Consider the following 24,926-nt stretch of genomic DNA (forward strand, 5'->3'; position numbering starts at 1 on the left):
TGTGTGTGTGTGTTGTGAGGACTGTAAGCGGGGGCGGGGGGGGGGGGGGAGGGGGAGGTGGGGGGGTACTGGGAGGATACATCACAGTCTTTCCAACTCCCGCCAGAGCCCCGTTGCCATGGCTACAGCAGAACGGAAGCCTCCCTCTATATATTCTATTAGGGCCTGAAGAAGACCTGGGGAGGGGAGTGTGTGGGGGTGTGTGGGGGTATGTGGGGGCGTGTGGGAGTGTGTGGGGGTGTGTGGGGGGTGTGGGGGGGGTGTGGGGGTGTGGGGGTGTGGGGGCGTGTGGGGGTATGTGGGAGTGTGTGGGGGCGTGTGGGAGTGTGTGGGGGTGTGTGGGGGTGTGTGGGGGTATGTGGAAGTGTGTGGGGGCGTGTGGGGGTGTGTGGGGGTGTGTGGGGGCGTGTGGGGGGGTGTGTGGGGGTGTGTGGGGGCGTGTGGGGGCGTGTGGGGGTGTGTGGGGGGTGTGTGGGGGTGTGTGGGGGTATGTGGGGGTATGTGGAAGTGTGTGGGGGTGTGTGGGGGCGTGTGGAAGTGTGTGGGGACGTGTGGGGGTGTGTGGGGGGTGTGTGGGGGCGTGTGTGGGCGTGTGGGGGGGTGTGGGGGTGTGTGGGGGTGTGTGGGGGTGTGTGGGGGGTGTGTGGGGGTGTGTGGGGGTATGTGGGGGTATGTGGAAGTGTGTGGGGGTGTGTGGGGGTATGTGGAAGTGTGTGGGGGCGTGTGGGGGTGTGTGGGGGGTGTGTGGGGGCGTGTGTGGGCGTGTGGGGGGGTGTGGGGGTGTGTGGGGGTGTGTGGGGGCGTGTGGGGGTGTGTGGGGGGGTGTGGGGGTGTGTGGAAGTGTGTGTGGGCGTGTGGAAGTGTGTGGAAGTGTGTGGAAGTGTGTGGAAGTGTGTGGGGGTGTGGGGGTGTGTGGAAGTGTGTGGAAGTGTGTGGAAGTGTGTGGAAGTGTGTGGAAGTGTGTGGGGGCGTATCGATGAGAGAAGCATGGCGAAGGCAGCTGAAAATGCCCGCGCTTTCACAAGGCTGTCAGGCAGCGTTTCCACGGCAACGGCCCGTAACCAAGCTACGCGGGAGTGACCGCTGATCAGGAAACATTCAGCTGCCCCGCCCTGCCTGATCCGCCGGCCCCGCCCCCTCCCTCGCTGCGAGTGGGGCAGACATGACCCCCCCAGGGTGGAGCTCCTCTGGGCACAGATGGGGAGGCTGAGAGTCACACGGTGTGAGGAGCTCAACCTCCTCCCTCCCATTCATACCCCACCTCCCCCACCCCACCCCCACACCACAACACACCCCACCCCCCACACCATGCCCACCCCCACCGCCAACACCGCACACCTCACCCCCCCACACCACCTCCACACCCCCGGCCCCCCCACACTCACCGAGCACTCCACTTCCTCTGGCTCTGGCTTGATGTGGGCCGAAGGCATCTCTCTCTTGGACGCAGAGCTGGATTTCTTAAGACTCGCTTCGCACTGCAGAAGAGAGAACAGAGACGCGCATTAACCCAACGCTCACACTAACCCAACGCTCACCCAAACCCAATGCTCATGCTAACCCAATACTCACACTAACCCAGCGCTCAAATTAACCCAGCGCTCACGTTAACCCAACGCTCACGTTAACCCAACGCTCACGTTAACCCAACGCACACGCTAACCCAGCGCTCAAATTAACCCAGCGCTCACGTTAACCCAACGCTCACGTTAACCCAACGCTCACGTTAACCCAACGCACACGCTAACCCAGCGCTCACGTTAACCCAGCGCTCACGTTAACCCAACGCTCACGTTAACCCAGCGCTCACGTTAACCCAACGCTCACGTTAACCCAATGCTCACATTAACCAAACGCTCACGTTAACCCAGCGCTCACACTAACACAACGCTCACGCAGATAACAGGGAAACACAAGATGGAAAAAGCAGGAATAAACTGTGTGGAGAGAGAAAGAGGGAGAGACAAAGAAAGTGAGAGAGAGGGGTGAAGGACAGGGTGAATTTAAGGAGCACAGTACCAGATGTTTCAGAAGGCTACCTTTTCTCTCAGAATCAGGCAGGAACAAAAACCAACAGATGAATGGAGGTGAAAACTGGCTGAACAGATGAGAAGAGAGAGAGAGAGAGAGAGAGAGAGTAAAGGAGAGTAATCCTACAGAGAGTGACTCAGGGTAGGGAGCGGGAGAGTGCGAGAGAGAGAGAGAGAGAGAGAGAGAGAGAGAGAGAGAGAGAGGGAGGAGGAGGAATGCTCAGTGGTACAGTCCCCTCCTGTTCAATAGCAGCAGGCCACACCCAGTCCTTCAGGGAGCTGAGCTCTCTACAGCAGGGTGGAAACGTTAGGGGGGGGGGGTGTGGGCGGGGGCGGGGGACATGTGACCTAACTGCAGCGGATTCCAGACCGGGGTGTGTCCCTCGCCAATCAGCTTGGGTGTGGCTCCGCACCACCCGCACCTCCCCCACACACACCCCCCCTTAAAAAGGAAAAAAAAAAGCTGTTCGCCTCACCAGTGCCCTGTCCCACACAACAGAGACCCTGGCCCCAGCACAAAGGTGCTATTCAGCGCTAAACACACAACCAAACACACACCGCCAAACACACAACCAAACACACACCGCCAAACACACAACCAAACACACACCGCCACACACACCGCCAAACACACAACCAAACACACACCGCCACACACACCGCCAAACACACAACCAAACACACACCGCCAAACACACAACCAAACACACACCGCCAAACACACAACCAAACACACAACCAAACACACGCTGCCAAACACACAACCAAACACACGCACAGCACACCGCCAAACACACAACCAAACACACAACCAAACACACACCGCCAAACACACAACCAAACACACACCGCCACACACACCGCCAAACACACAACCAAACACACACCGCCAAACACACAACCAAACACACACCGCCAAACACACAACCAAACACACAACCAAACACACGCTGCCAAACACACAACCAAACACACGCACAGCACACCGCCAAACACACAACCAAACACACACCGCCACACACACCGCCAAACACACACCGCCAAAGACACAACCAAACACACACACAGAAAATACTGCAGGAAAGTCAAGCCAGTAAAAATACTGCGGAGGTTTACTGCTTCACGCAGTATGAAGCGTAAAAGCGTCTGCACCCCCCCCCCCCCCAGCAGGCCTCCTTGGGGTGGGGAGGGGGTTTGGGGTGGAGGAGTTCGCAGCGCGGGGGAGGGGGGGCAGGGGGGATTGGGGAGGGCGTGTGTGCGCAGCGCGGGGGAGGGGGGGCAGGGGGGATTGGGGAGGGCGTGTGTGCGCAGAGCGGGGGATGGGGGGGAGTTTGGGGTGGGGGGGTGTGTGAACTCTACTCAGGCGCCTCTGGGACCTCATGCTGTGGGGAGTTCCAGGAATAAGCAAGGGTGGGGTGGGTGTGCTCCCCACCCCCACCCCTGGCAGGAAGATGGGTGGGGGGGAGGGGCGTCTCACTGGATAAGGGGGTGAGGGAGGGGGGAGGGGGGGTTAGGAGAGCTTCTCGCTCTGCCGAAATCTGGGTCAGGGCTCGGCACTCACCCCCCGGCCCCCCCAGCCCCCTCAGCCCCTCCCCCGCCCCAGGCCCCCGTGTCCGCGCCTTCCTCTGACCTGACGCACAGCACTGCGTCCCACACACACAACAGGAAGCCTGCTCCGCCCCTCAGGGGGCAGGGGGCTCACTTCCTGTCCCGAAGGCCACCTCTTCCTGTCCACAGAAGGACAGACCGGGGGGCCCTGCGGCACAGTCCTGTGTTGGCGTGCTGCTCAGTGGCGCCCTCTATGTGTCATCATTTCTGACTAAAGCATTTTGTGGTGGTTATGGTTGCGGCAGTTGCCGTGGTTGCCGTGGTTGCGGCGGCAGAGGCGGGTGGGGCAGCCCGCGCCCGTACTCCTGCCGCCCTGCGCTACTCACACAGGGTCAGAGTTCACCACACAGGAAGTGCAGCCAAGCACACCGCCAACTTCCTCAATCCAGCCTTTCATTTGGACACAAACCGTCCAGGGCTGACCCTCGCCCACAGACACCTAACCCCAACCCTAACACTACCGCTAACCTGAACACCAGCCCTAACACTAACCCCAACCCTAACACTAGCCCCAACACCAGTTATTCCACAGAGGTCTGCTTTCTTCATGTTAAGCAGTGTTAGGACAGCGCGTTAGAGTGTTAAGCAGTGTTAGAACAGTGTGTGAGGGTGTTAAAGCACGTTAAAGAGAGTTGGTATATTTCCAGGAATGACTTCCCCAGCCAGAGGTCAATGTCCGGCTCCACTTCTCCAAACAGAACTGCGAGCTTCTGACAGGAAGACGTGCGTTTGGTTTCAGGACAGGAGCGGAGAGTTTGGGGAAGGCAGCGCTGGGTTTCAGGAGAGGTGCAGAGAGTTTGGGGAAGGCAGCGCTGGGTTTCAGGAGAGGTGCAGAGAGTTTGGGGAAGGCAGCGCTGGGTTTCAGGAGAGGTGCAGAGAGTTCGGGGAAGGCAGCGTTTGGTTTCAGGAGAGATGCAGAGAGTTTGGGGAAGGCCGCGCTGGGTTTCAGGAGAGGTGCAGAGAGTTTGGGGAAGGCCGCGCTGGGTTTCAGGAGAGGTGCAGAGAGTTTGGGGAAGGCCGCGCTGGGTTTCAGGAGAGGTGCAGAGAGGTTGGGGAAGGCCGCGCTGGGTTTCAGGAGAGGTGCAGAGAGTTTGGGGAAGGCCGCGCTGGGTTTCAGGAGAGGTGCAGAGAGTTTGGGGAAGGCAGCGCTGGGTTTCAGGAGAGGTGCAGAGAGTTTGGGGAAGGCCGCGCTGGGTTTCAGGAGAGGTGCAGAGAGGTTGGGGAAGGCCGCGCTGGGTTTCAGGAGAGGTGCAGAGAGGTTGGGGAAGGCCGCGCTGGGTTTCAGGAGAGGTGCAGAGAGTTTGGGGAAGGCCGCGCTGGGTTTCAGGAGAGGTGCAGAGAGTTTGGGGAAGGCCGCGCTGGGTTTCAGGAGAGGTGCAGAGAGTTTGGGGAAGGCCGCGCTGGGTTTCAGGAGAGATGCAGAGAGTTTGGGGAAGGCAGCGCTGGGTCAGGCGCTCGCGTGCGACACACAGACACAGCCGAAAGGCACGAACCCAGCTGACCTCATCGGGTGTGATCTCGTCGGGCGTGGTCACAGAAAAAACGTCTGCATTTGACTACGTGCTCTGACGCCAACGCTGAGGTACCGCCACAGGAACCCAGCAAGCCAAGGGCGTGCCACACCCCCCCCCCCCCCCCCCCCGGGCCTCCAGTCACACCCCGCCAGCACGCTCTCATTTCTTTACTAAATGTTTCATTTTCTCTGCATGAAGTGAAGAGACACTGACACAGGCCCCCAGGGCCAAAGTGACTGTGCTCTGATTGGAGGAGAATCCGAGGGGGGGGGGGGGGTCATCGTTCCCAGTGAAATTGATTTCTGCGTGTCCCCCGTGTGCCGCAGACTCCAGGCCTCAGACAGCCCTGCGGTGGAGCACACGCAGTCCTAACGACGACCCAGAACTCCCCGCGCTCCCCGCGCTCCCCGCGCGTGCCACGCCCGAATCGGAGCGGGGGTTTCCGCTGTCCGAGGGAGCAGGTCAATAAATCAGGAGAGAGCGGAGGAAGGCCGTTAGGAGGCCGGGTGGGGTGGGGGGCCTAGCCCGAGATTGGAGACTGCACCTTGCTCTCGCACCCAAGGCCGGCCTGGAGCTCTGTGGAGGCGCCGGCCAGACGCCCGTGGGCCTGTGGGACCGGCCCCGAGGGGGGGGAACAGACTGCGCTCCCACACACCCCTCCCCCAACCCCACTGAGCACGCAAGACAAACCACAGCCCAAATTCCACAGAGCAGCCCCGCCCCTGGCCACACCCTACTCTCAGTGGGAGACTGGGGGGGGCGGGGGGGTGCAGCTACTCTGAATTGCCACGCTGGGTGTGTGTGCGTGTGTGTGCGTGTGTGTGCGTGCGTGCGTGCGTGCGTGCATGTGTGCGTGCGTGCATGTGTGTGTGTGTGTAAACATTCATGTGTGTGTGCATGTGAGCATGTATGTGTTTCCGTCTGTATGTCACACGCACGCGCACACGCACGCACACACACCCACACACATCCACATGGTTTGGGCAAGCCCTAACTACACCCCTGAAAAGTCCCCCCCCCCCCCCCCCCCCCCCCCGGCTGTGTGAGCTGTAGGTGTTGAGCAGACCCCCTCTCTAAAGAAAGGCCTCAAACCGCTCATTATTCAAACAGGGCCGTGGAGTCCACCCTGGGAGTCTCAAACAAGCCAAACAACACACACACACACACCACACACGCACGCGCGCACACACAGTGCAGGAGGATCACAGAGATGGCTCTGTGCATGAGAGTGTGTGAGTGTTTCAGTGTCTGTGGGTGTGTAATATTGAGGGTTAGGGGTGTGTGATATTGAGGGTTAGGGGGGTGTGATATTGAGGGCTAGGGGGGTGTGATATTGAGGGTTAAGCGGGTGTAATATTGAGGGTTAGGGGTGTGTGATATTGAGGGTTAGGGGGGTGTGATATTGAGGGTTAGGGGTGTGTGATATTGAGGGTTAGGGGTGTGTGATATTGAGGGTTAGGGGTGTGTGATATTGAGGGTTAGGGGTGTGTGATATTAAGGGTTAGGGGGGTGTGATATTGAGGGCTAGGGGGGTGTGATATTGAGGGTTAGGGGGGTGTGATATTGAGGGTTAGGGGGGTGTGATATTGAGGGTTAAGGGGGTGTGATATTGAGGTGTAGGGGTGTGTGATATTGAGGGTTAGGGGGGTGTGATATTGAGGGGTAGGGGGGTGTGATATTGAGGGGTAGGGGGGTGTGATATTGAGGGGTAGGGGGGTGTGATATTGAGGGTTAGGGGGGTGTGATACTGAGGGGTAGGGGGGTGTGATATTGAGGGTTAGGGGGGTGTGATATTGAGGGTCAGGGGCGTGTGATATTGAGGGTCAGGGGGGTGTGATATTGAGGGTTAGGGGGGTGTGATATTGAGGGTTAGGGGGGTGTGATATTGAGGGTTAGGGGGGTGTGATATTGAGGGTCAGGGGGGTGTGATATTGAGGGGTAGGGGGGTGTGATATTGAGGGTCAGGGGGGTGTGATATTGAGGGCTCCCGTGTACCAGCCCGCGCTGTCGCTGTGCCCCTGAGCGGCCTACGCCTCGGCCGGGCCAGGGAGAGAGAGAGAGAGAGAGAGAAAGAGAGAGTACGTCACTGCGCTCCGTGTGTCACTAAACCCCCCAACGCCCCCCCACTCAGCCCCACAGCTGTGACCTTACATGTGTATCCGCCCCCGGCCCGCCCCCTCTCTCTCCCTCACTCTCTGATTGGTCCACGCTCAGTCTTAAAGACACAGAACCAGGCTCTCAGCTCTCTCTCTCAGGGTGCGGGGCTCAGAGGGAGCAGGAGGGTGTTCCACCGCCTGTGTGAGGTCGAACAGTGACCCCGCCCACAAGGGCCCGAGCTAAACTAGCATTACACTCCTCCACCCCTCCTGTGTGTGTGTGTGTGTGTGAGTGTGTGCGTGCGTGTGTGTATGTGTGTGCGTGCGTGCGTGCGTGTGTGCGTGCGTGTGTGTGTGTGTGTGTGTGTGCGCATGTGTGGGTTTATGTGTGTGTATGTGTGTGTGTGTGCGAGCATGTGTGCGTGTGTATGTGTGTGTGTGTGTGTGTGTGTGCGCGCGCATGTGTGGGTTTATGGATGCAGAGTAGCAGACAGGGGAACAGAGAGAGAGTGAAAGAAGAGAGAAACACTGAGACTCAGAGAGACTTGCAGACAGAGGGAAAATTTGTGAGACACACACACACGCACACACAAGCACACACACCCACACACACGTGCACACACACACACACACATGCACACACACGGAAACGCCTAGGAGTGTTCCCAAATGCCCAGCACAGTTACCATAGTGGGAGAGGCCACAGCACCTTATCTCACCACACCCTGCTGAAGCAGGACACACTTTCCACAGACACACACACACACACACACACACATACACATACACACACACACTTTCCACACACACACACACACACACACACACACACAGGCACGCACACATATGCAGACAAGGTTTTCCAAAAAAAAATAACATGCATACTCAATCCCTTCCTGTATCTTACTGCACAAAATGGACACAGACCAGTGATGGTCAAACGCAGTAGTTATGAGCCCATGGGCCTGCGCTTGTGTGTCTAACCCTACAAACACAGAGTGCTACTCTTATCAATATGCCCCCAGAAACACACACACGCACACACGCGCACACGCGCGCACACGCGCACACACACACACACACACACACACACACACACACACACACACACACCCTCCCCCCTCCCCTCCACACACACGCACAAACACACACACGCACACTCACTCACACAGACACACACACACCCCCCCCACCCTCCCCTCCACACACACGCACAACCACACACAAGCACACTCTCTGTCTCTCACATATACACACACACTGTCTCTCACACTCAAACACACACTCTCAAACAGATAGACACACACACTCTCTCTCTCACAATCACACTCACACTCATGCTCGCTCACTCACACACACACACACACACATATTCTTTCTCTCTCTCACACACACACACACACACACACACACTCACACACTCACACACTCTCTCTCACTCACACACTCACACACACATACACACACACTCTCTCTCTCTCTCTCACACACACACACACACACACACACACACTCAAACAGACACACCCTCCCCTCCCCACACAGCCCCACCCCCCCCCTCCCCTCCCTTTCAGTGCAGACAGCTTGGCAGAGCTGCAGGGGTTGCCATGGGGACGGGATTCTTTCCCTGGTTAATGATTGTGCTGAGATGGTAGGGGGTCATTCTGTCACACAGACTCTAATCTGCAGAGACATGGACAATATCCCCACTTCCCCCCCCCCCCCCCCCCCCCCCCCCCCCCCACCCCCCCAGGAGAACCCCCTCATTCCCCACCACCCCCACCGCTAGGAAAACAAAAAACAAAAACACTTCCTGTGCTCCTAACGTGAGAGTGCGCCCCCCCCCCAGGCCAAAGGCCCCGCCCGGTCCCCAGCTCCACCCCACCCATGATGAGCGCCCCATCTCGGTTCCTGCACCCAGCGCTCCGCCCGCCCACGCACGCCAGCCGCACACACGCCAGCCATGAACCCCGCTTGATCATATCTGCAGGCGGCTGCCCCGCCCCCCCCCCCCCCCCGGGGAGGAGTCAGCGGGCGGAGCGGGGGACGCGGGGGCGGAGCTTCTGGCCACGGGTACACGGTGTGCCTGCGGGAAACGCGCGTGTGACGCAAAGCCGCCAGCGGCTCAGTCACTGAGAGCGCAGAGCCCAGGGTGAGGCCCCGCCCCCCTCGCCAGGTTATCAGCACCACCGAGTGCGTGCGGGGCAAAGGTCTCCCGCGGGACGGCGCTGGGGTGACGGGGGGGTGGTGGGGAGGCAGGACAGGCAAACTGGTTTACTTTTCTCTCGAAGCAGAAAAATGAAAAAGAGCAGGAAGCAGGAATTCAGGTACAGACCATGAACACTCGCTGATCCTCCAGCAGACCACCGCTGCCCATCACTGACCTTCTACACCTTCATCTCTCCACACAGCACAGAGGCCTTCTCCTCCTCTCCCAGCCCCTACCGCTCTTCTGCTGCTTTTTCTACCTTCTGTCCATCATCCAGGGTTTTCCCCGCTACACAAATAAACAACTCTTTCCACAGAAAGCGACTTCTACATGCAGAAAGAGCCACACAGAGCTCTGCACAGGGCTGTGCACGACCAGCTCACGGGCACACACGGCTGTGCACGACCAGCTCACCGGCACACAGGGCTGTGCACGACCAGCTCACCAGCACACAGGGCTGTGCACGACCAGCTCACGGGCACACACGGCTGTGCACTACCAGCTCACAGGCACGCACACGGGCCAGTCAGCCCCACACACCACGAGAGACCAGCACTCTGGGGACACCAGGAGAGACCAGCACTCTGGGGACACCACAAGAGACCAGCACCCTGGGGGACACCACAAGAGACCAGCACCCTGGGGGACACCACAAGCGACGAGCACTCCGGGGACACCAGGAGAGACCAGCACTCTGGGGGACACCACAAGAGACCAGCACTCTGGGGACACCAGGAGAGAGCAGCACCCTGGGGGAGGACCTGATGGATCATGACTGTTTCACACCTTATACACACAACAGTGAACCACATGTCCACCTGTTTAAGCCAGACCATCACAAGCTCTAATCACCCAGTTAGTCCGTCGGAACATTGGAAGATGAACCATGTACACTGTGAACAAGACCTAAAACGCAGGCCTAATCCAGGGGCCATCATGAACAGTGATTCCAAACGAATCAGTGTTTAATTAGGCCCGTGTGCCATGCGACGGCCTTCATCAGACACGCAAGATGACTGCGATGCTATTCTATTTCACAGGTTTAAATGCGTGCGAGAACACAGTACACCGAACAAATGCATTTTGTTTCATGTAACAGGTAACCCTAGAAAACAGCTAATGGGGTTCTAGAGATTGTGTACTGCTACACGTGCACGTGTGTGGTGGACGTGTGTGTGAGAGAATGAGTGTGTGGACACGTGTGTGTGAGAATGAGTGTGTGGACACGTGTGTGTGAGAATGAGTGTGTGGACGTGTGTGATGGTAGTGTGTGCTGGGTGTGTAACAAAGCCCAACTTTTCCTCTTCTATCACTCTGTAACAGCAGAGCACACACAGCCAGTCCTCAAAGGCCCGTTTCCATGGAACCCCAGTCAGAGAGCCGACCCCTGACCCCTCTGCACTGACTACAGCAACCCACCCCCCCCCCCCCCCCCCCCATAAGGAGCTCCATCACACCGGCGGATAAGATGCTCGGGCTGCAATTGAACAGAGTGTGCAGGGGGTTAACTGTGTCTAAAAGGGCCTATGCAAACAATGGAGCTGTACAGGGGCCTACCTTACAGGGACCCACCTTACAGGGGCCTACCTTACAGGGGCCCTGCCCTACAGGGGCCCTGCCTTACAGGGGCCTACCTTACAGGGGCCCTGCCTTACAGGGGCCTACCTTACAGGGGCCTACCCTACAGGGCCCTGCCTTACAGGGGCCTACCCTACAGGGCCCCGCCTTACAGGGGCCTGCCCTACAGGGGCCCTGCCTTACAGGGGCCTACTTTACAGGGGCCCTGCCTTACAGGGGCCTACCTTACAGGGGCCCTGCCCTACAGGGGCCCTGCCTTACAGGGGCCTACCTTACAGGGGCCCTGCCTTACAGGGGCCTGCCTTACAGGGGCCCTACCTTACAGGGGCCCTGCCTTACAGGGGCCTACCTTACAGGGGCCCTGCCTTACAGGGGCCTACCTTACAGGGGGCTACCTTACAGGGGCCCTGCCTTACAGGGGCCTACTTTACAGGGGCCCTGCCTTACAGGGGCCTACTTTACAGGGGCCCGCCTTACAGGGGCCCTGCCTTCCATCAGGTGGCCGCACTGGCCCCGCCCTCAGTGTTCAGGATCATCCAGGGGACACTGCACCCAGGCCCCCCCGCTACACACACACACACACACACACACACACACACTCACTCACACACGCTTGCACACACAAACATGCTCACACACGCTCACACATTCACACACACAGTGTCCGTCCCACCAGACCAGCTTCATTTTTAACTGGAACCCTTCACCTAAAAATATCCCTTCACTGCAGGTCCAGAGCTGGACTCCTCTCACAACTAAAAACAGACGCCACACCCCCACCCCAACAAACACACATACACACACACAAGCACACAATCACACAAACATGCACACAATCACACACACATACAACCACACATTATCACACACACAATCACACACACATACAACCACACATTATCACACACACACAATTACACATACACGCACACAATCACATGCACACACACATGCACGCACATAAGCGCACACACACACACACACAAACACACCTCTACTCCCCACAGAAGTGCTGGTACTAAAGGTCTGTGCTGGTGTAGGACAGAGAGATCAACCAGACCCAGTAAAGTTTGTCCACGGTTGTTAATAATTGCTCCAATGTCTGGCACACCCTGTACTGAGCACAGCGTGCCATCCAATGAGAGGCCTTCTCGGTGCTCACCTCAACGCTGACTGCCAATATCGGAGCTTGCTCAAGCCACTGTGTTCAGGAATGTTTTCCAGGCGTGCTGGTAGATTATACAGCACAAGCTAATCCCTGCCATCGCGGAGTGGTGAAAAATTGAGCCATTGACCAAACTATGGATCTTTTCTTGTGTACTTTGTCCCCTTCAGAAGAAACTATAAACAATTCAGGTTAATAAAACATACACTTAGTTGCATCCTGGTAGATAATAGACCCTTTCAAACACATGTGTTCCCACCTTACAAAGCCAATTAGGTTTGTAGTATTATTGTGGTATCCCTTCTAACGCCAGAAATCAAACCAAAAGTAACTGGTAATTCGCTTGCTAATGTTTAACTTTCAGCCACCGACCTCCCATTGAGTGGCCAGGAGGGACCGTGAGAGACTACTCCGGGAACGCGGACGCAAAGGGGGGCGATGCCACCGCAGCGCGTTTGAGTGCAGGTCGGGGTCGGGAGTTACCTGGCCCCCGGTGCATTGTGCGATCGCTGCCCTGCGCTGCGCTGTCGCTTTAAGAAGCTAAGATGGTGTCTTGCAGGCTGCAGTGGCTGCGTTTCCTTCCTGTCTCACTTTAAAGCCGTATTCAATCCACACAAGCGGGATGAACGCGAGAGACGTCAGAGGATCTCAGGACTTACTCGGTTTCAACCTCACCCGGCGTTTTTTTTTTATCGGCCAGGGGGGAAAACGAATTTTAAGACAGTACCGTTATTTTTTATTTTTTTTGCCGAGAAATAAAATACAACTGCAGTCTGTGGATACTTATAGCTCACAGGGCTAGCCAGCTAGCCACCGTGCATTACAATATCCTGTGACTGAGCCAGTAACCCAGCTAACGCAGCTAGCTGCTCGCTACGCTGGCTAACTCAGTAGCTAAAGCTTCCCTTCCTTGGTCGCAGTCGTAGTCCAGTCGCACAGAATTGGGCACATGTTGAGTTGACAATGCGAAGTAGGGCTTGGCCGTTAGCAGAGGACCACAGGACAACAGAACGCATAATAAAATAATGAAAACGGGACTTACTTTCTTGTTACGAGTCTCCGTGTGCATCTCGGTAGCTAAGCGGGTGCAGCGGTGAAGGGGTGGAGTAAGGGGGGTCGAACGGGCGGGGTATAATAGAATAATAGTAGCTAATCTTGCTAGCAGTTTTTTATATCCACCTTTCGAATTATTATTGGGACAGGCAGATGCGGGTTCTTAGGGTCGTCTTCTAGATCATAGCTTCGGCGTCGAAAATCCTTTCTTCCCTGGTGTCTCTCTCAGTGTGTTGTTGCCGTGTTCAGGGTTGGGCTGGTTCGCTCAGTCTCTCCTCCGCCTCTCCCTGCTGGTGACCCCACCCTGCGTCCCCACCCCTCAACCGTGTCAATCAGAGGCAATGCAGCCAGCCGCAGAACAGCTCGAACCAGCGGCAGCGGCGCCCAACGCTTTCCAAATTTGCCCTCCTTACGAGTGTATTGCACGCCATCTTTAAAAAAAAAACACAGGCAGCGAAAGAACACACCCTGTCACCCCACCTTAAAATGAGATGTTCTGTGAAATTACAGCATGCTCAGTTTCTTTTAACGACCTTCTAGTACTGATGCCTTATTTTCTGTTACAGTAACGTTACTTTCTGAATGTATTTTTATTGAGAGTTGTTGCCCTCCCGTGTTCCTGTTTGTCTTTCTCTCTTCACCCTAGAGATTATAACTCCACGGCCTGCAAATCCACAGTCTGTCAGATGGCCACCTGTAATGTTTGACTAGCAGTTGCCCACAATTCTGTACCTTGGTCAGTGTGGTAAAGCCAGTGTTGCAGGTCTGTGCATTAGCTTGCTACAGTGGCAAAATTAGGCCGCACAACAGACAACATCTCAGTTAAACGACTTTTCTTCCATTGTCTAAGATTACTGCGTGCAATTAAACCTACTGATGTGTAAGTATTTGTATTACTGGTACCTCAAATCTGGAAGGGGAAGTTTGTAAACGCACTGAGATCATAATCTTTGGCCCAGCATGAAAGGCCATGTTGTGTTATGTTCCTCAATCCAGACCAGGGTAGCAACAGACAGAAGTCTTCAAGGTACCATTTAGGAACAGCTCTTTCCCCTGTTCATCTTGCTCTCCTTTCTCACATAAATTTTTAATGTTTGGTAATGGGATGGTCCAGTTTCCTGTTCCAATACGGCTTCCAAATGTTGTTTTTTTTTGTTTGTTTGTTTGTTTTTTGCACATTGATGACTGCGCAGCACGCACGTCGTCTGCTCATCTCACACTCAGCACTTTAAACAAATATAGATCCGCAGCAGACTGCCTGTCTGCTCACTCATCCAAACCATGCCCCATACGGCCACAAAAGTTTTGTCCTAACTTTGCATTGCTTGACGGGCACACATTTGGCACAGTATAGATGTGGGTGAAATATTTTTACTTGTCCTGGGCAATGGCGTAGTGATTGGTCTTTGCTGAAAAACCACTGTTTTTTCAAGGAATTCTCCGGCAGCCTATTCATCTTTTTATAAGCATGCGCATGATAGAGTTATATGCCATTTGGAAGCACGGATGTTGCATTTCAGTTTTGGATATAAAGCTCTCACTTGCCTATATCTAGTACTGCAAGGGCTGAAATACATCGGTAACCCAATGTTTGGGTGCTCGTAATAACATAAAATCAGTTTGTATTATATCAGAAAACGTACTCTTGTATACCAAGCTCACCCTACTCAATGGAATCTCCAGTCCAGTGATTGTGTATCTGTGGTCAGGAGGCTGGTTTCCTGCTGTGTATCAGAGGTTGAGCTGAGAGACCGCTCTGCAGAGAGACCGCTCTGCAGAGAAACCGCTCTGCAGAGAGACCGCTCGGTTGGATCAGTGGCAGACGGCAGGTTCCGCACATTGGCTGCGCACTGTGTATGATTTCATGACAGGTATGTAAAATATGCAAAACAGCATTGTCCCCTTGGCTCATTATTCTAGGCAAAAAATTCTGGTGGTACGATTTCTGCCTCTGTTGCCTGTAAAAGGCAAATGCTGCCACACAGTATCTTCACAGCAGTGTATGAACTTCAGTATGTTTATTAAAGGCCTTATTGAAGGGACACACATCAAAATCTAATTTGTTGTACCCAGCTATCTCAAAGCCATAGCCTAATACCAACCTACAGTATTGAGTTTTCTGAGGTAGCATAGTGAAAGAGAGCTGCAGCTAACTGCTAGCTCCACTTTTACGATCGATTTATTGAGGATGATGCAGCAGTGGAACAGGCCTGCAACTATGATGCACCTTCTATGTTTTGGGAGAAAACAACCTCATGATGAACTGTGCAGTCTAGAGTCTTTAATTGAACAGGCGTAAAACGGCTTTGATGGGACATATGTTGGGTGGTAGATTTCTGGTCTGATCCCTGAAACAGCACAGAATATGTACCATTTGATAAATGAATGAGCATATCTAGAAGGCCAAAATAATTTTTTTACTGTGGAATTTAAATGTCTTGACTACAAATCTCATAATAAAGTACTTGTATACCATTTCCTCATTTTAATAAAGTATAATTGCATTAGATTAGATTAGATTAGATTCAACGTTATTGTCATTGCACAGAGTACACGTACTGAGACAACGAAATGCAGTTAGCATCTAACCAGAAGTGCAAAAGAAGCAGTAAAGTGCAGTAAGGTGTATGTACATAAGTGAATAAATATGAATACAAAACAATGTGGTATAAACAGTATAGACAGTTATAAACATTATAGACAGTGGATTGGTATAAATATGATAAATATATTATTAGCAAGGTGCGGCAGTGCAAGGTTCAGTCATTGGAGTAAGTTGAGTGGGGGGGGGGGGCTGGGGGGTCCAGGTGGGGGTATCCGGGGTGGGGGGGGGGGGGGGGGGCTGTCACCGTGGTGCAGAGTTCAGCAAGGTGACAGCTGAGGGGAAAAAGCTGTTCCTGAACCTGCTGGTCCTAGAACGGAGGCTCCTGTAGCGCCTCCCAGAGGGAAGGAGGGCTAACAGTCTGTGGCTGGGGTGAGAGGTGTCCCTGGCGATGCTGCGTGCCTTCTGCAGACACCACTTGTGCTGGACAGTCTGAATTGCTGGGAATGGAGTGCTGGTGATGCGTTGGGCGGTTTTCACCACCCTCTGAAGTGCTTTCCGGTCCGAGGCAGAACAGCTGCCGTACCAAACTGTGATGCAGTTGGTGAGGATGCTTTCAATTGTGCAGCGGTAGAAGTTCACCAGAATCTGAGGAGACAGATGGGCTGTCCTCAGTCTCCTCAGGAAGAAGAGTCGCTGGTGAGCCTTCTTGACCAGGGTCGAAGTGTTGAGGGCCCAGGAGAGGTCCTCGGAGATGTGGACGCCCAGAAACTTGAAGCTGGTGACATGCTCAACCTCCGTCCCGTCAATGCAGATAGGGGTGTGCGTGCCTCCTTTGGTCTTTCTGAAGTCCACAATGAGCTCCTTGGTCTTCTTGGTGTTGAGGGCCAGGTTGTTGTCGGCGCACCACGCGGCAAGGTGCTGGACCTCCTCCCTGTAGGCTGTCTCATCATTGTTATTTATGAGACCAACCACCGTTGTGTCGTCTGCAAACTTGATAATGGTATTGGAGCCATGTACAGGAGTGCAGTCATGGGTGAAGAGGGAGTATAGGAGAGGACTCAGCACACAGCCTTGTGGGACGCCGGTGCTCAGGATGAGGGTTGAGGAGGTGAGGTTGTCTAACCTAACATACTGAGGTCTGTTGGTTAGGAAGTCTAATATCCAGTTGCAGAGGGAGGGGTTGATACCAAGGTCACCAAGTTTGGTGATCAGTTTGGAGGGGATGATGGTGTTGAATGCTGAACTAAAGTCAATGAACAGCATTCTTACATAGGTGTTGTTGTTGTCCAAGTGGGAGAGGGTGGAGTGTAGCGCTGTGGAGAAGGCGTCCTCCGTACTCCTGTTCTGACGGTAGGCATTATTTGAGTTATCAGGAAATTAATCTTCCCTAGAGAGCTAATGTGATTTTCATATGATTTTTACATATAATAGTTATCATCTTTTTACATTATGAACTTGTTTGGAGGGATTGTTTGCCAACTTTGTCATGCCGTCACATGTAGAACTATGATCTACAGAAGAGAATGTAACTGTCCAGAAATGCAAAATATGGTGGGACTGCAATAGGGTCCATCAATGCTCTCTAGTCTGGATCATCAGAATGTGGTCACCAGTGTTTTTGAAAGAAACTTGTAGCTTAGAAAGGCTGACAGGGAAAAATCTGACTGCAACCTAACATTCTCTTCAGATCAGGCCTTAAACTACATAAGATGTGGGGAGAGAAAACACACAATTGCACTATTTTGTTCCTTGGTAAGGTAATTGGACAGCCAGTTGCATATCCAGCAAAGAAAGAATTAAAGTCATTGTTTCAATCACACAAATAAACACAAAATGAGTGATGATAATAATAGGAAGTCAGGCCTTGAAGTAGCCAACAATAAGAGACTGGAGGTACGAGACCGTGCAGCTGCACATAAGGAAGAAATAATATATTAGCGTCTGCTCCAGAGAATTCAAGAGATGTTTGTTATGAGCTACACATTATATCCGTTTTTGTTAAACTTTTATGTTAACTTTTTATTGTTTTAGTGTCGCCCAGAATATGAGTAAACCTGTTAGAGCAACTGTTTTATAACCAAGCTGAAGCATTTCCTAAAACACATGTACACCGTCCACTTTATTTTTTAATTATGGCAGTGGATATTCGCTAACTCACGTTATTACACGTGTTTCCTTGACGAGTCGCTCCACTACACTTCCCAAGATCCTTCACCTCGGAAGCGGTTCACTGAGACAGGAAGTGGCATTGTTTTGGATGATATGCGGCGGTAAGCAGTGGCGATTAAAACATTTAGTCGTTCGTTAAGAATGTAGATTGACTTGTCAACTGGTTGGTTATGCGGTATAGATTCCGTATTTCCTAATTACCCGCTAATACTATGATGGACCGTTGTTTCACTGGACAGAGTCCGCGCTGATGTGTATGGTTCAGGCGAGCCTCTTTCTATGCGTACACATGCAATGTCTCAGATGTGAAATGAAATAGCTCATTTCGAGAGAACACATTTCTTTGCTGGAGAAGTATAACCTCCTTACATATTAAGCTAGGCTGGTCCGTAAGCATTGTCACTGTCTTAGAAAAACTGACCAACGTCTGCTACTATAGCTAGCCTTCGCTATATTTTCCTTTTTTGCAGTGAACTTGGTTGGCATCAGAGGGCACTGATGCATTCATAGAAGCTATTTAATCTAAACATAGCCTCTATTGCTAGTTGGCTAAGCCGTAGATGTCCCTTACTTCCTGATCGAACTGTGAGGGTGAGCTAGCTATCGAACGTAAATCAGAAGTCAGCCACATTATATTGCCTGCGACTGCTAAATGTGCGGTAACTGCCTTTCGCGAAGTCTATTGGTTCCGTGCCCCAGCCTGTTATAACGTTGCATCTGCCACCAGAGTAATACGCTAATGCACATGAAAAGGTTCACTCAGACAGTTCTTTTCTGTGGCTTACGCAGTGTTTTCCCCTGTATTCCACCAACTTGTGACTTTTATGGATTAACTGACTGATTGAGAGAGAGACTTGCTCAGTGGAATAGTTTTCTCCCCCCATATTCAGCATTACTCGGCACGCGTGTGAGGATGGCCCAGTACCAGAGGAGCAGGAGACGGAGGGCCAGAGGCAGCTGCACAGCCTGCTGCTCCAGCAGCTCGACACCGAGGCGGACATCAACCGGTGAGACCGCGACCACCCCCACCCCTACCCCTACTCTTACTCACACCCCCACTCTCACTCTCACACTCGCCCAGTGCGAACACAGGTAGAAAAAGGCTGTCCTGTATTGCGTAATGGAACCTTTGGCCACCCTACCTGAGGCCACGCCCTGTGCTCCCATCGGCAGGTGCGTCGCTAAGAGGAAGTGCTTCGCGCCCGCGGCTCTGTACAAGCCGTTTGGGGACCAGGCAGCGGGGGTGAAGAGTCTGGCCCAGTTTCAGGCTCTGCAGGAGGGGGAGCAGGAGCTGGCCAGCCTGAGGGAGCTGGGCCTCACCGAACCGGAGATGGAGCTGTGGAGGAGTAGGGACCTGCCGGAGGCGGAGGGGCAGGTATGAGGCGGGGGGGACAGGCAGGTATGAGGTGGGGAGGGGGGGGGGGGCAGGTTTGAAGCCTGGAGGGGTTGGGGGGCAGGTATGATGCCTGAGGGGGGTCTCCAGGGCGGGGGCAGATTTTTAAAGTGTACAGCGATGTGCAGGAAAGACACACTTTATGCATTAAATGGGTTTTCCGTTGGCTGTGGGTACTGGGCTGGGTCTGTCCACCTGAGCCTGTGTCTGTTTGGCTACTCAGGAGAGAAAACAGCTGCTTTTCCTTCCTCATTCTCAGGTGTCAGGCTTTTTACATTTTTTTTGTTTTTTTTCAAACAGCAGTTAGCCTGTGATTTATTACCGTCTTTCAGCAGCTACAAGAATTCTGACATCAAACATGTAAATGTGGAGTGAGCCCAAGGCTAATGTCCCGTCCTTTAATCCTGTGACTGCCCCCCCCCCCCCCGAAACACACACACACACACACACACACACACACACACACACACACACACACACACACACACACACACACACACACACACAGTCTTCATATCTGCTCCTTACCTGGCAGTAGGAACAGAGACCCACCCTGGTTAGAGGGTGAATATACATACATTATTCCCCATCTAGCTGGCCAGAACTCATTTTTGCATTTATGACACCTGAGTTAGCCCTACAGCGATTCCTAATATTATAGTTTCACCAACCAGATTTAGTTTAAACAAAAAAAAATGTTTTAATCTCAAACCCAATGTGTAAATTGCCGTAAATTGAACAGTATGTTGCAGATAATGAGCTAGGGTAGGCAATCACACACATACAGGCTCGCCGCTTGTTGTGAAGATGAACTAAATGATGTGCTTTCACACATCACTTAGCAAAGCTTTTAGCCACTCGATCTCTTTCAATTTTCTGGCTGTAGACCACAGAAGTTCCACCTGCCTGGAAAACAACTGTCCAAGTGCTGAAGGCCCCTCCCCAATCCACAGGGTGACACCTAATATCAGCCAGTCAAATTCTATTTTGCATGACTCCATAAAAGCACAAAGCTTCCACAGTGAAATAGCTGTGAGTTATGTCAGCTATGTACATGCACATTATGTATGGAAAGCAAGAGAAATGAGTCCTCTGCATTGTAACTTCTTGCTGTGGTCCGCAAGGATTTGGATGTGCATCTGAAGCGCTGAAGGGAACTGTGTGTGAATACTGGGATAAAATGTCTCCCTGGTTACAGCTGTGTGTGTCACCCTGGTTACTGCTCTGTGTCGCCCTGGTTACCGGTCCATGTGTTGCCCTGGTTACCGCAGAGCAGCGGTGTCCGCGCAGCTCCTGGGGCCAGACGGCAGCGCCTGCAGGCCATCCGGGAGAAGGTGGAGGCGCGGGAGAAGCTCCTGTCCCTGCCCCAGCGCCTGTCCGCCAGCCGGCCTCTGTCCCGCAGAGAGATGGAGATCGAGCGGGCGCTCTTCCACGGCAGCGAGCGCCTCAGCTTCCTGTCCGCCCTCTACCACCAGGGTGAGTGTGCTGTGCCACTGCCAGTCTGATAGGGTTATCTTCGCAGGGTTTCTCCTGCAGTACAGTCTCTTAATCACAGTGTTTCTCCTGCAGTACAGTCTCTTAGTCGCGGTGTTTCTCCTGCAGTACAGTCTCTTAGTCGCGGTGTTTCTCCTGCAGTACAGTCTCTGAGTCGCGGTGTTTCTCCTGCAGTACAGTCTCTGAGTCGCGGTGTTTCTCCTGCAGTACAGTCTCTGAGTCGCGGTGTTTCTCCTGCAGTACAGACTCTTAGTCGCGGGGTTTCTCCTGCAGTACAGTCTCTTAGTCGCGGTGTTTCTCCTGCAGTACAGTCTCTTAGTCGCGGTGTTTCTCCTGCAGTACAGTCTCTTAGTCGCGGTGTTTCTCCTGCAGTACAGTCTCTGAGTCGCGGTGTTTCTCCTGCAGTACAGTCTCTTAGTCACGGTGTTTCTCCTGCAGTACAGTCTCTTAGTCACGGTGTTTCTCCTGCAGTACAGTCTCTTAGTCGCGGTGTTTCTCCTGCAGTACAGTCTCTTAGTCGCGGTGTTTCTCCTGCAGTACAGTCTCTTAGTCACGGTGTTTCTCCTGCAGTACAGTCTCTTAGTCGCGGTGTTTCTCCTGCAGCACAGTCTCTTAGTCGCGGTGTTTCTCCTGCAGTACAGTCTCTTAGTCGCGGTGTTTCTCCTGCAGCACAGTCTGAGTCGCGGTGTTTCTCCTGCAGCACAGTCTGAGTCGCTGTGTTTCTCCTGCAGCACAGTCTGAGTCGCGGTGTTTCTCCTGCAGCACAGTCTGAGTCGCGGTGTTTCTCCTGCAGTACAGTCTCTTAGTCACGGTGTTTCTCCTGCAGTACAGTCTCTTAGTCGCGGTGTTTCTCCTGCAGTACAGTCTCTTAGTCGCGGTGTTTTTCCTGCAGTACAGTCTCTTAGTCACGGTGTTTCTCCTGCAGTACAGTCTCTTAGTCGCGGTGTTTTTCCTGCAGTACAGTCTCTTAATCACGGTGTTTCTCCTGCAGTACAGTCTCTTAGTCGCGGTGTTTTTCCTGCAGTACAGTCTCTTAGTCACAGTGTTTCTCCTGCAGTAGTCTCTTAGTCGCGGTGTTTCTCCTGCAGTACAGTCTCTTAATCACTGTGTTTTTCCTGCAGTACAGTCTCTTAGTCACGGTGTTTCTCCTGCAGTAGTCTCTTAGTCGCGGTGTTTCTCCTGCAGTACAGTCTCTTAATCACAGTGTTTCTCCTGCAGTACAGTCTCTTAGTCGCGGTGTTTCTCCTGCAGTACAGTCTCTTAATCACAGTGTTTCTCCTGCAGTACAGTCTCTTAGTCGCGGTGTTTCTCCTGCAGTACAGTCTCTTAGTCACGGTGTTTCTCCTGCAGTACAGTCTCTTAGTCGCGCTGTTTCTCCTGCAGTACAGTCTCTGAGTCACGGTGTTTCTCCTGCAGTACAGTCTCTTAGTCACGGTGTTTCTCCTGCAGTACAGTCTGAGTCACGGTGTTTCTCCTGCAGTACAGTCTGAGTCACGGTGTTTCTCCTGCAGTACAGTCTCTGAGTCACGGTGTTTCTCCTGCAGTACAGTCTCTTAGTCGCGGTGTTTCTCCTGCAGTACAGTCTCTTAATACAGTGTTTTTCCTGCAGTACAGTCTCTTAATCACGGTGTTTCTCCTGCAGTACAGTCTCTGAGTCGCGGTGTTTCTCCTGCAGCACAGTCTCTTAGTCGCGGTGTTTCTCCTGCAGCACAGTCTCTTAGTCGCGGTGTTTCTCCTGCAGTACAGTCTCTTAGTCACGGTGTTTCTCCTGCAGCACAGTCTCTTAGTCGCGGTGTTTCTCCTGCAGCACAGTCTCTTAGTCGCGGTGTTTCTCCTGCAGCACAGTCTCTTAGTCGCGGTGTTTCTCCTGCAGTACAGTCTCTTAGTCACGGTGTTTCTCCTGCAGTACAGTCTCTTAGTCGTGGTGTTTCTCCTGCAGCACAGTCTGAGTCGCGGTGTTTCTCCTGCAGTACAGTCTCTTAGTCACTGTGTTTCTCCTGCAGTACAGTCTCTTAGTCGCGGTGTTTCTCCTGCAGTACAGTCTCTTAGTCGCGCTGTTTCTCCTGCAGTACAGTCTCTTAGTCACGGTGTTTCTCCTGCAGTAGTCTCTTAGTCACGGTGTTTCTCCTGCAGTACAGTCTCTTAGTCGCGGTGTTTCTCCTGCAGTACAGTCTCTTAGTTGCGGTGTTTCTCCTGCAGTACAGTCTGAGTCGCGGTGTTTCTCCTGCAGTACAGTCTCTGAGTCGCGGTGTTTCTCCTGCAGTACAGTCTCTTAGTCACGGTGTTTCTCCTGCAGTACAGGCTGAGTCGCAGTGTTTCTCCTGCAGTAGTCTCTGAGTCACGGTGTTTCTCCTGCTTGCAGAGGATGCCTCTCAGGCGGCTCAAGGTGACTCGTCTTCCTCTGACGGCATGGACCTGCTGTACCGGGAGGTCCTGAGAGATGAAGAGCGAGTGACAGCCCCGCTCTTGGCGAAATCTGCGGGGAGAAGTCCGTCTGTGTCCCGGTCTGAAGCAGAAAGCTCCTGTGACCAAAAACAGAGCCCAGAAGGACTCCCTGACCCCAGGGGCACAGACACACAGACCCAGAGCAGCACCGGGCCTGACCCGGGGGGCTGTCAGGGTAAACACCTTTCAGAGGAGACTCAGAAACCGGCAGGCCACACACCGCAGCGAGCGAAGAGCGATGGAGCTCCAGCAGCCAGGCACAGCAAGATCAACGTGAGCCAGCCAATCGGCAGCCTGGGCAGTAGGAAGATCAGCGTGAGCCAGCCAATCGGGAGCCTGGGCAGTGTGGCCCGGCCGGGACCTGGGGGTCCACTGACGGTCCGCGGGACGGTGGACCAGATCCCTGAGGAGGAGATTCGGGAGAATAAAGAGACGGAGGAGGGAATTCGGAGCATCCCTCGATTTCAGAACTACCAGCGAGGCGAGCCGTCCCAGGTGAGGCCAGGGTTAGGTTAGGGTTAGGGTTAGGTTAGGGTTCTGTGCTGCCACATTTCACCCACCTTTACCTGAGGACTTTGTGTGTCTCTGGTTCTGAAAGTGTGTGTGTGTGTGTGTGTGCGCGTGCGTGCGTGCGTCTGTCTGTCTCTGGTTCTGAAGGTTCTGTGTGTGTGTCTGGTTCTGAAGGTTCTGTGTGTGTGTCTCTGGTTCTGAAGGTTCTGTGTGTGTGTCTGGTTCTGAAGGTTCTGTGTGTGTGTCTCTGGTTCTGAAGGTTCTGTGTGTGTGTCTCTGGTTCTGACGGTTCTGTGTGTGTGTCTCTGGTTCTGAAGGTTCTGTGTGTGTGTCTGGTTCTGAAGGTTCTGTGTGTGTCTCTGGTTCTGAAGGTTCTGTGTGTTAGGAACCTCAGTCCGCGGGCCTCTCTGGCCCAGCTGGTCTCCCTCTTCTCACGGTTCCAGCCCCCCGACGGCCCCCCCCTGCTGTACCGACTGCTGACAGGAAGACTGAAGGGACAGGCCTTCATTACGTTCTCCGGTAATACAGACACACATGCACGCACAAACACAAACACACACACACACACACACACACACACACACACACACACACACACACACTCACACATATGTATTTCAGCTGTAATGTCTTCCTCTTGCAGACACAGAACAGGCAGAAGCTGCCCTGGACCTGCTGAATGGATACCGGCTTCTGGACAAACCCCTCGTCATCGAGTTTGGGAGAGAAAGGAGGGGTGAAGAGAAAGAAAGAGGGAAGGATGAAGAGAAAGAAAGAGGGAGGGATGAAGAAAAAGACAGAGGGAGATGAAAACAGAGAGGAAGGGATGAGGGGAGGGAGGGATGAGGAGAGAGGGATGGGGAGGGAGGGATGAGGAGAGAGAGGGACAGGGAGATGTCTCAGATACGGGGTCCTCTGTGAGGAGCCGCTCTGTGGGACAGGGGAGGGAGGAGCCGCTCTGTGGGACAGGGGAGGGAGGAGCCGCTCTGTGGGACAGCGGAGCGAGGAGCCGCTCTGTGGGACAGGGGAGCGAGGAGCCGCTCTGTGGGACAGGGGAGCGAGGAGCCGCTCTGTGGGACAGCGGAGCGAGGAGCCGCTCTGTGGGACAGCGGAGCGA

The 24,926-nt window shown here is 53.7% G+C and overlaps 2 protein-coding genes across 2 annotated transcripts in view; one reads left to right on the forward strand and one right to left on the reverse strand.

Moving 5' to 3' along the window:
• Window positions 1-14,139, reverse strand: part of klf8 (Kruppel-like factor 8) — a 25,179-nt gene extending 11,040 nt beyond the window's left edge. The window contains 2 exon segments of the mRNA XM_035432039.1: window positions 1,386-1,478; window positions 13,243-14,139. Coding sequence (XP_035287930.1) covers window positions 1,386-1,478; window positions 13,243-13,269 — 120 coding nt within the window. The 5' untranslated portion in view covers window positions 13,270-14,139.
• A 3,829-nt stretch (window positions 14,140-17,968) lies between these two features.
• rbm41 (RNA binding motif protein 41) lies at window positions 17,969-24,627 on the forward strand. Its single transcript, XM_035434281.1, has 7 exons — window positions 17,969-18,068; window positions 18,858-18,974; window positions 19,141-19,342; window positions 20,632-20,836; window positions 23,217-23,794; window positions 24,181-24,328; window positions 24,453-24,627. Exons 1-7 carry the CDS (start codon window positions 18,061-18,063, stop codon window positions 24,617-24,619), a joined length of 1,425 nt encoding a protein of 474 aa, XP_035290172.1. The 5' UTR covers window positions 17,969-18,060; the 3' UTR covers window positions 24,620-24,627.
• Window positions 24,628-24,926: the final 299 nt, after the last annotated feature.

This window comes from Anguilla anguilla, chromosome 9 (assembly GCF_013347855.1).
Source record: "Anguilla anguilla isolate fAngAng1 chromosome 9, fAngAng1.pri, whole genome shotgun sequence".
In the NCBI taxonomy this organism is placed as follows: Eukaryota; Metazoa; Chordata; class Actinopteri; order Anguilliformes; family Anguillidae; genus Anguilla; species Anguilla anguilla.

Coding starts and splice junctions, on each gene's coding strand:
- rbm41 (XM_035434281.1), top strand. Junction 20,837..23,216: donor GTCCGCCCTCTACCACCAGG/GTGAGTGTGCTG, acceptor TCCTGCTTGCAG/AGGATGCCTCTCAGGCGGCT. Junction 23,795..24,180: donor AGCGAGGCGAGCCGTCCCAG/GTGAGGCCAGGG, acceptor CTGGTTCTGAAG/GTTCTGTGTGTTAGGAACCT.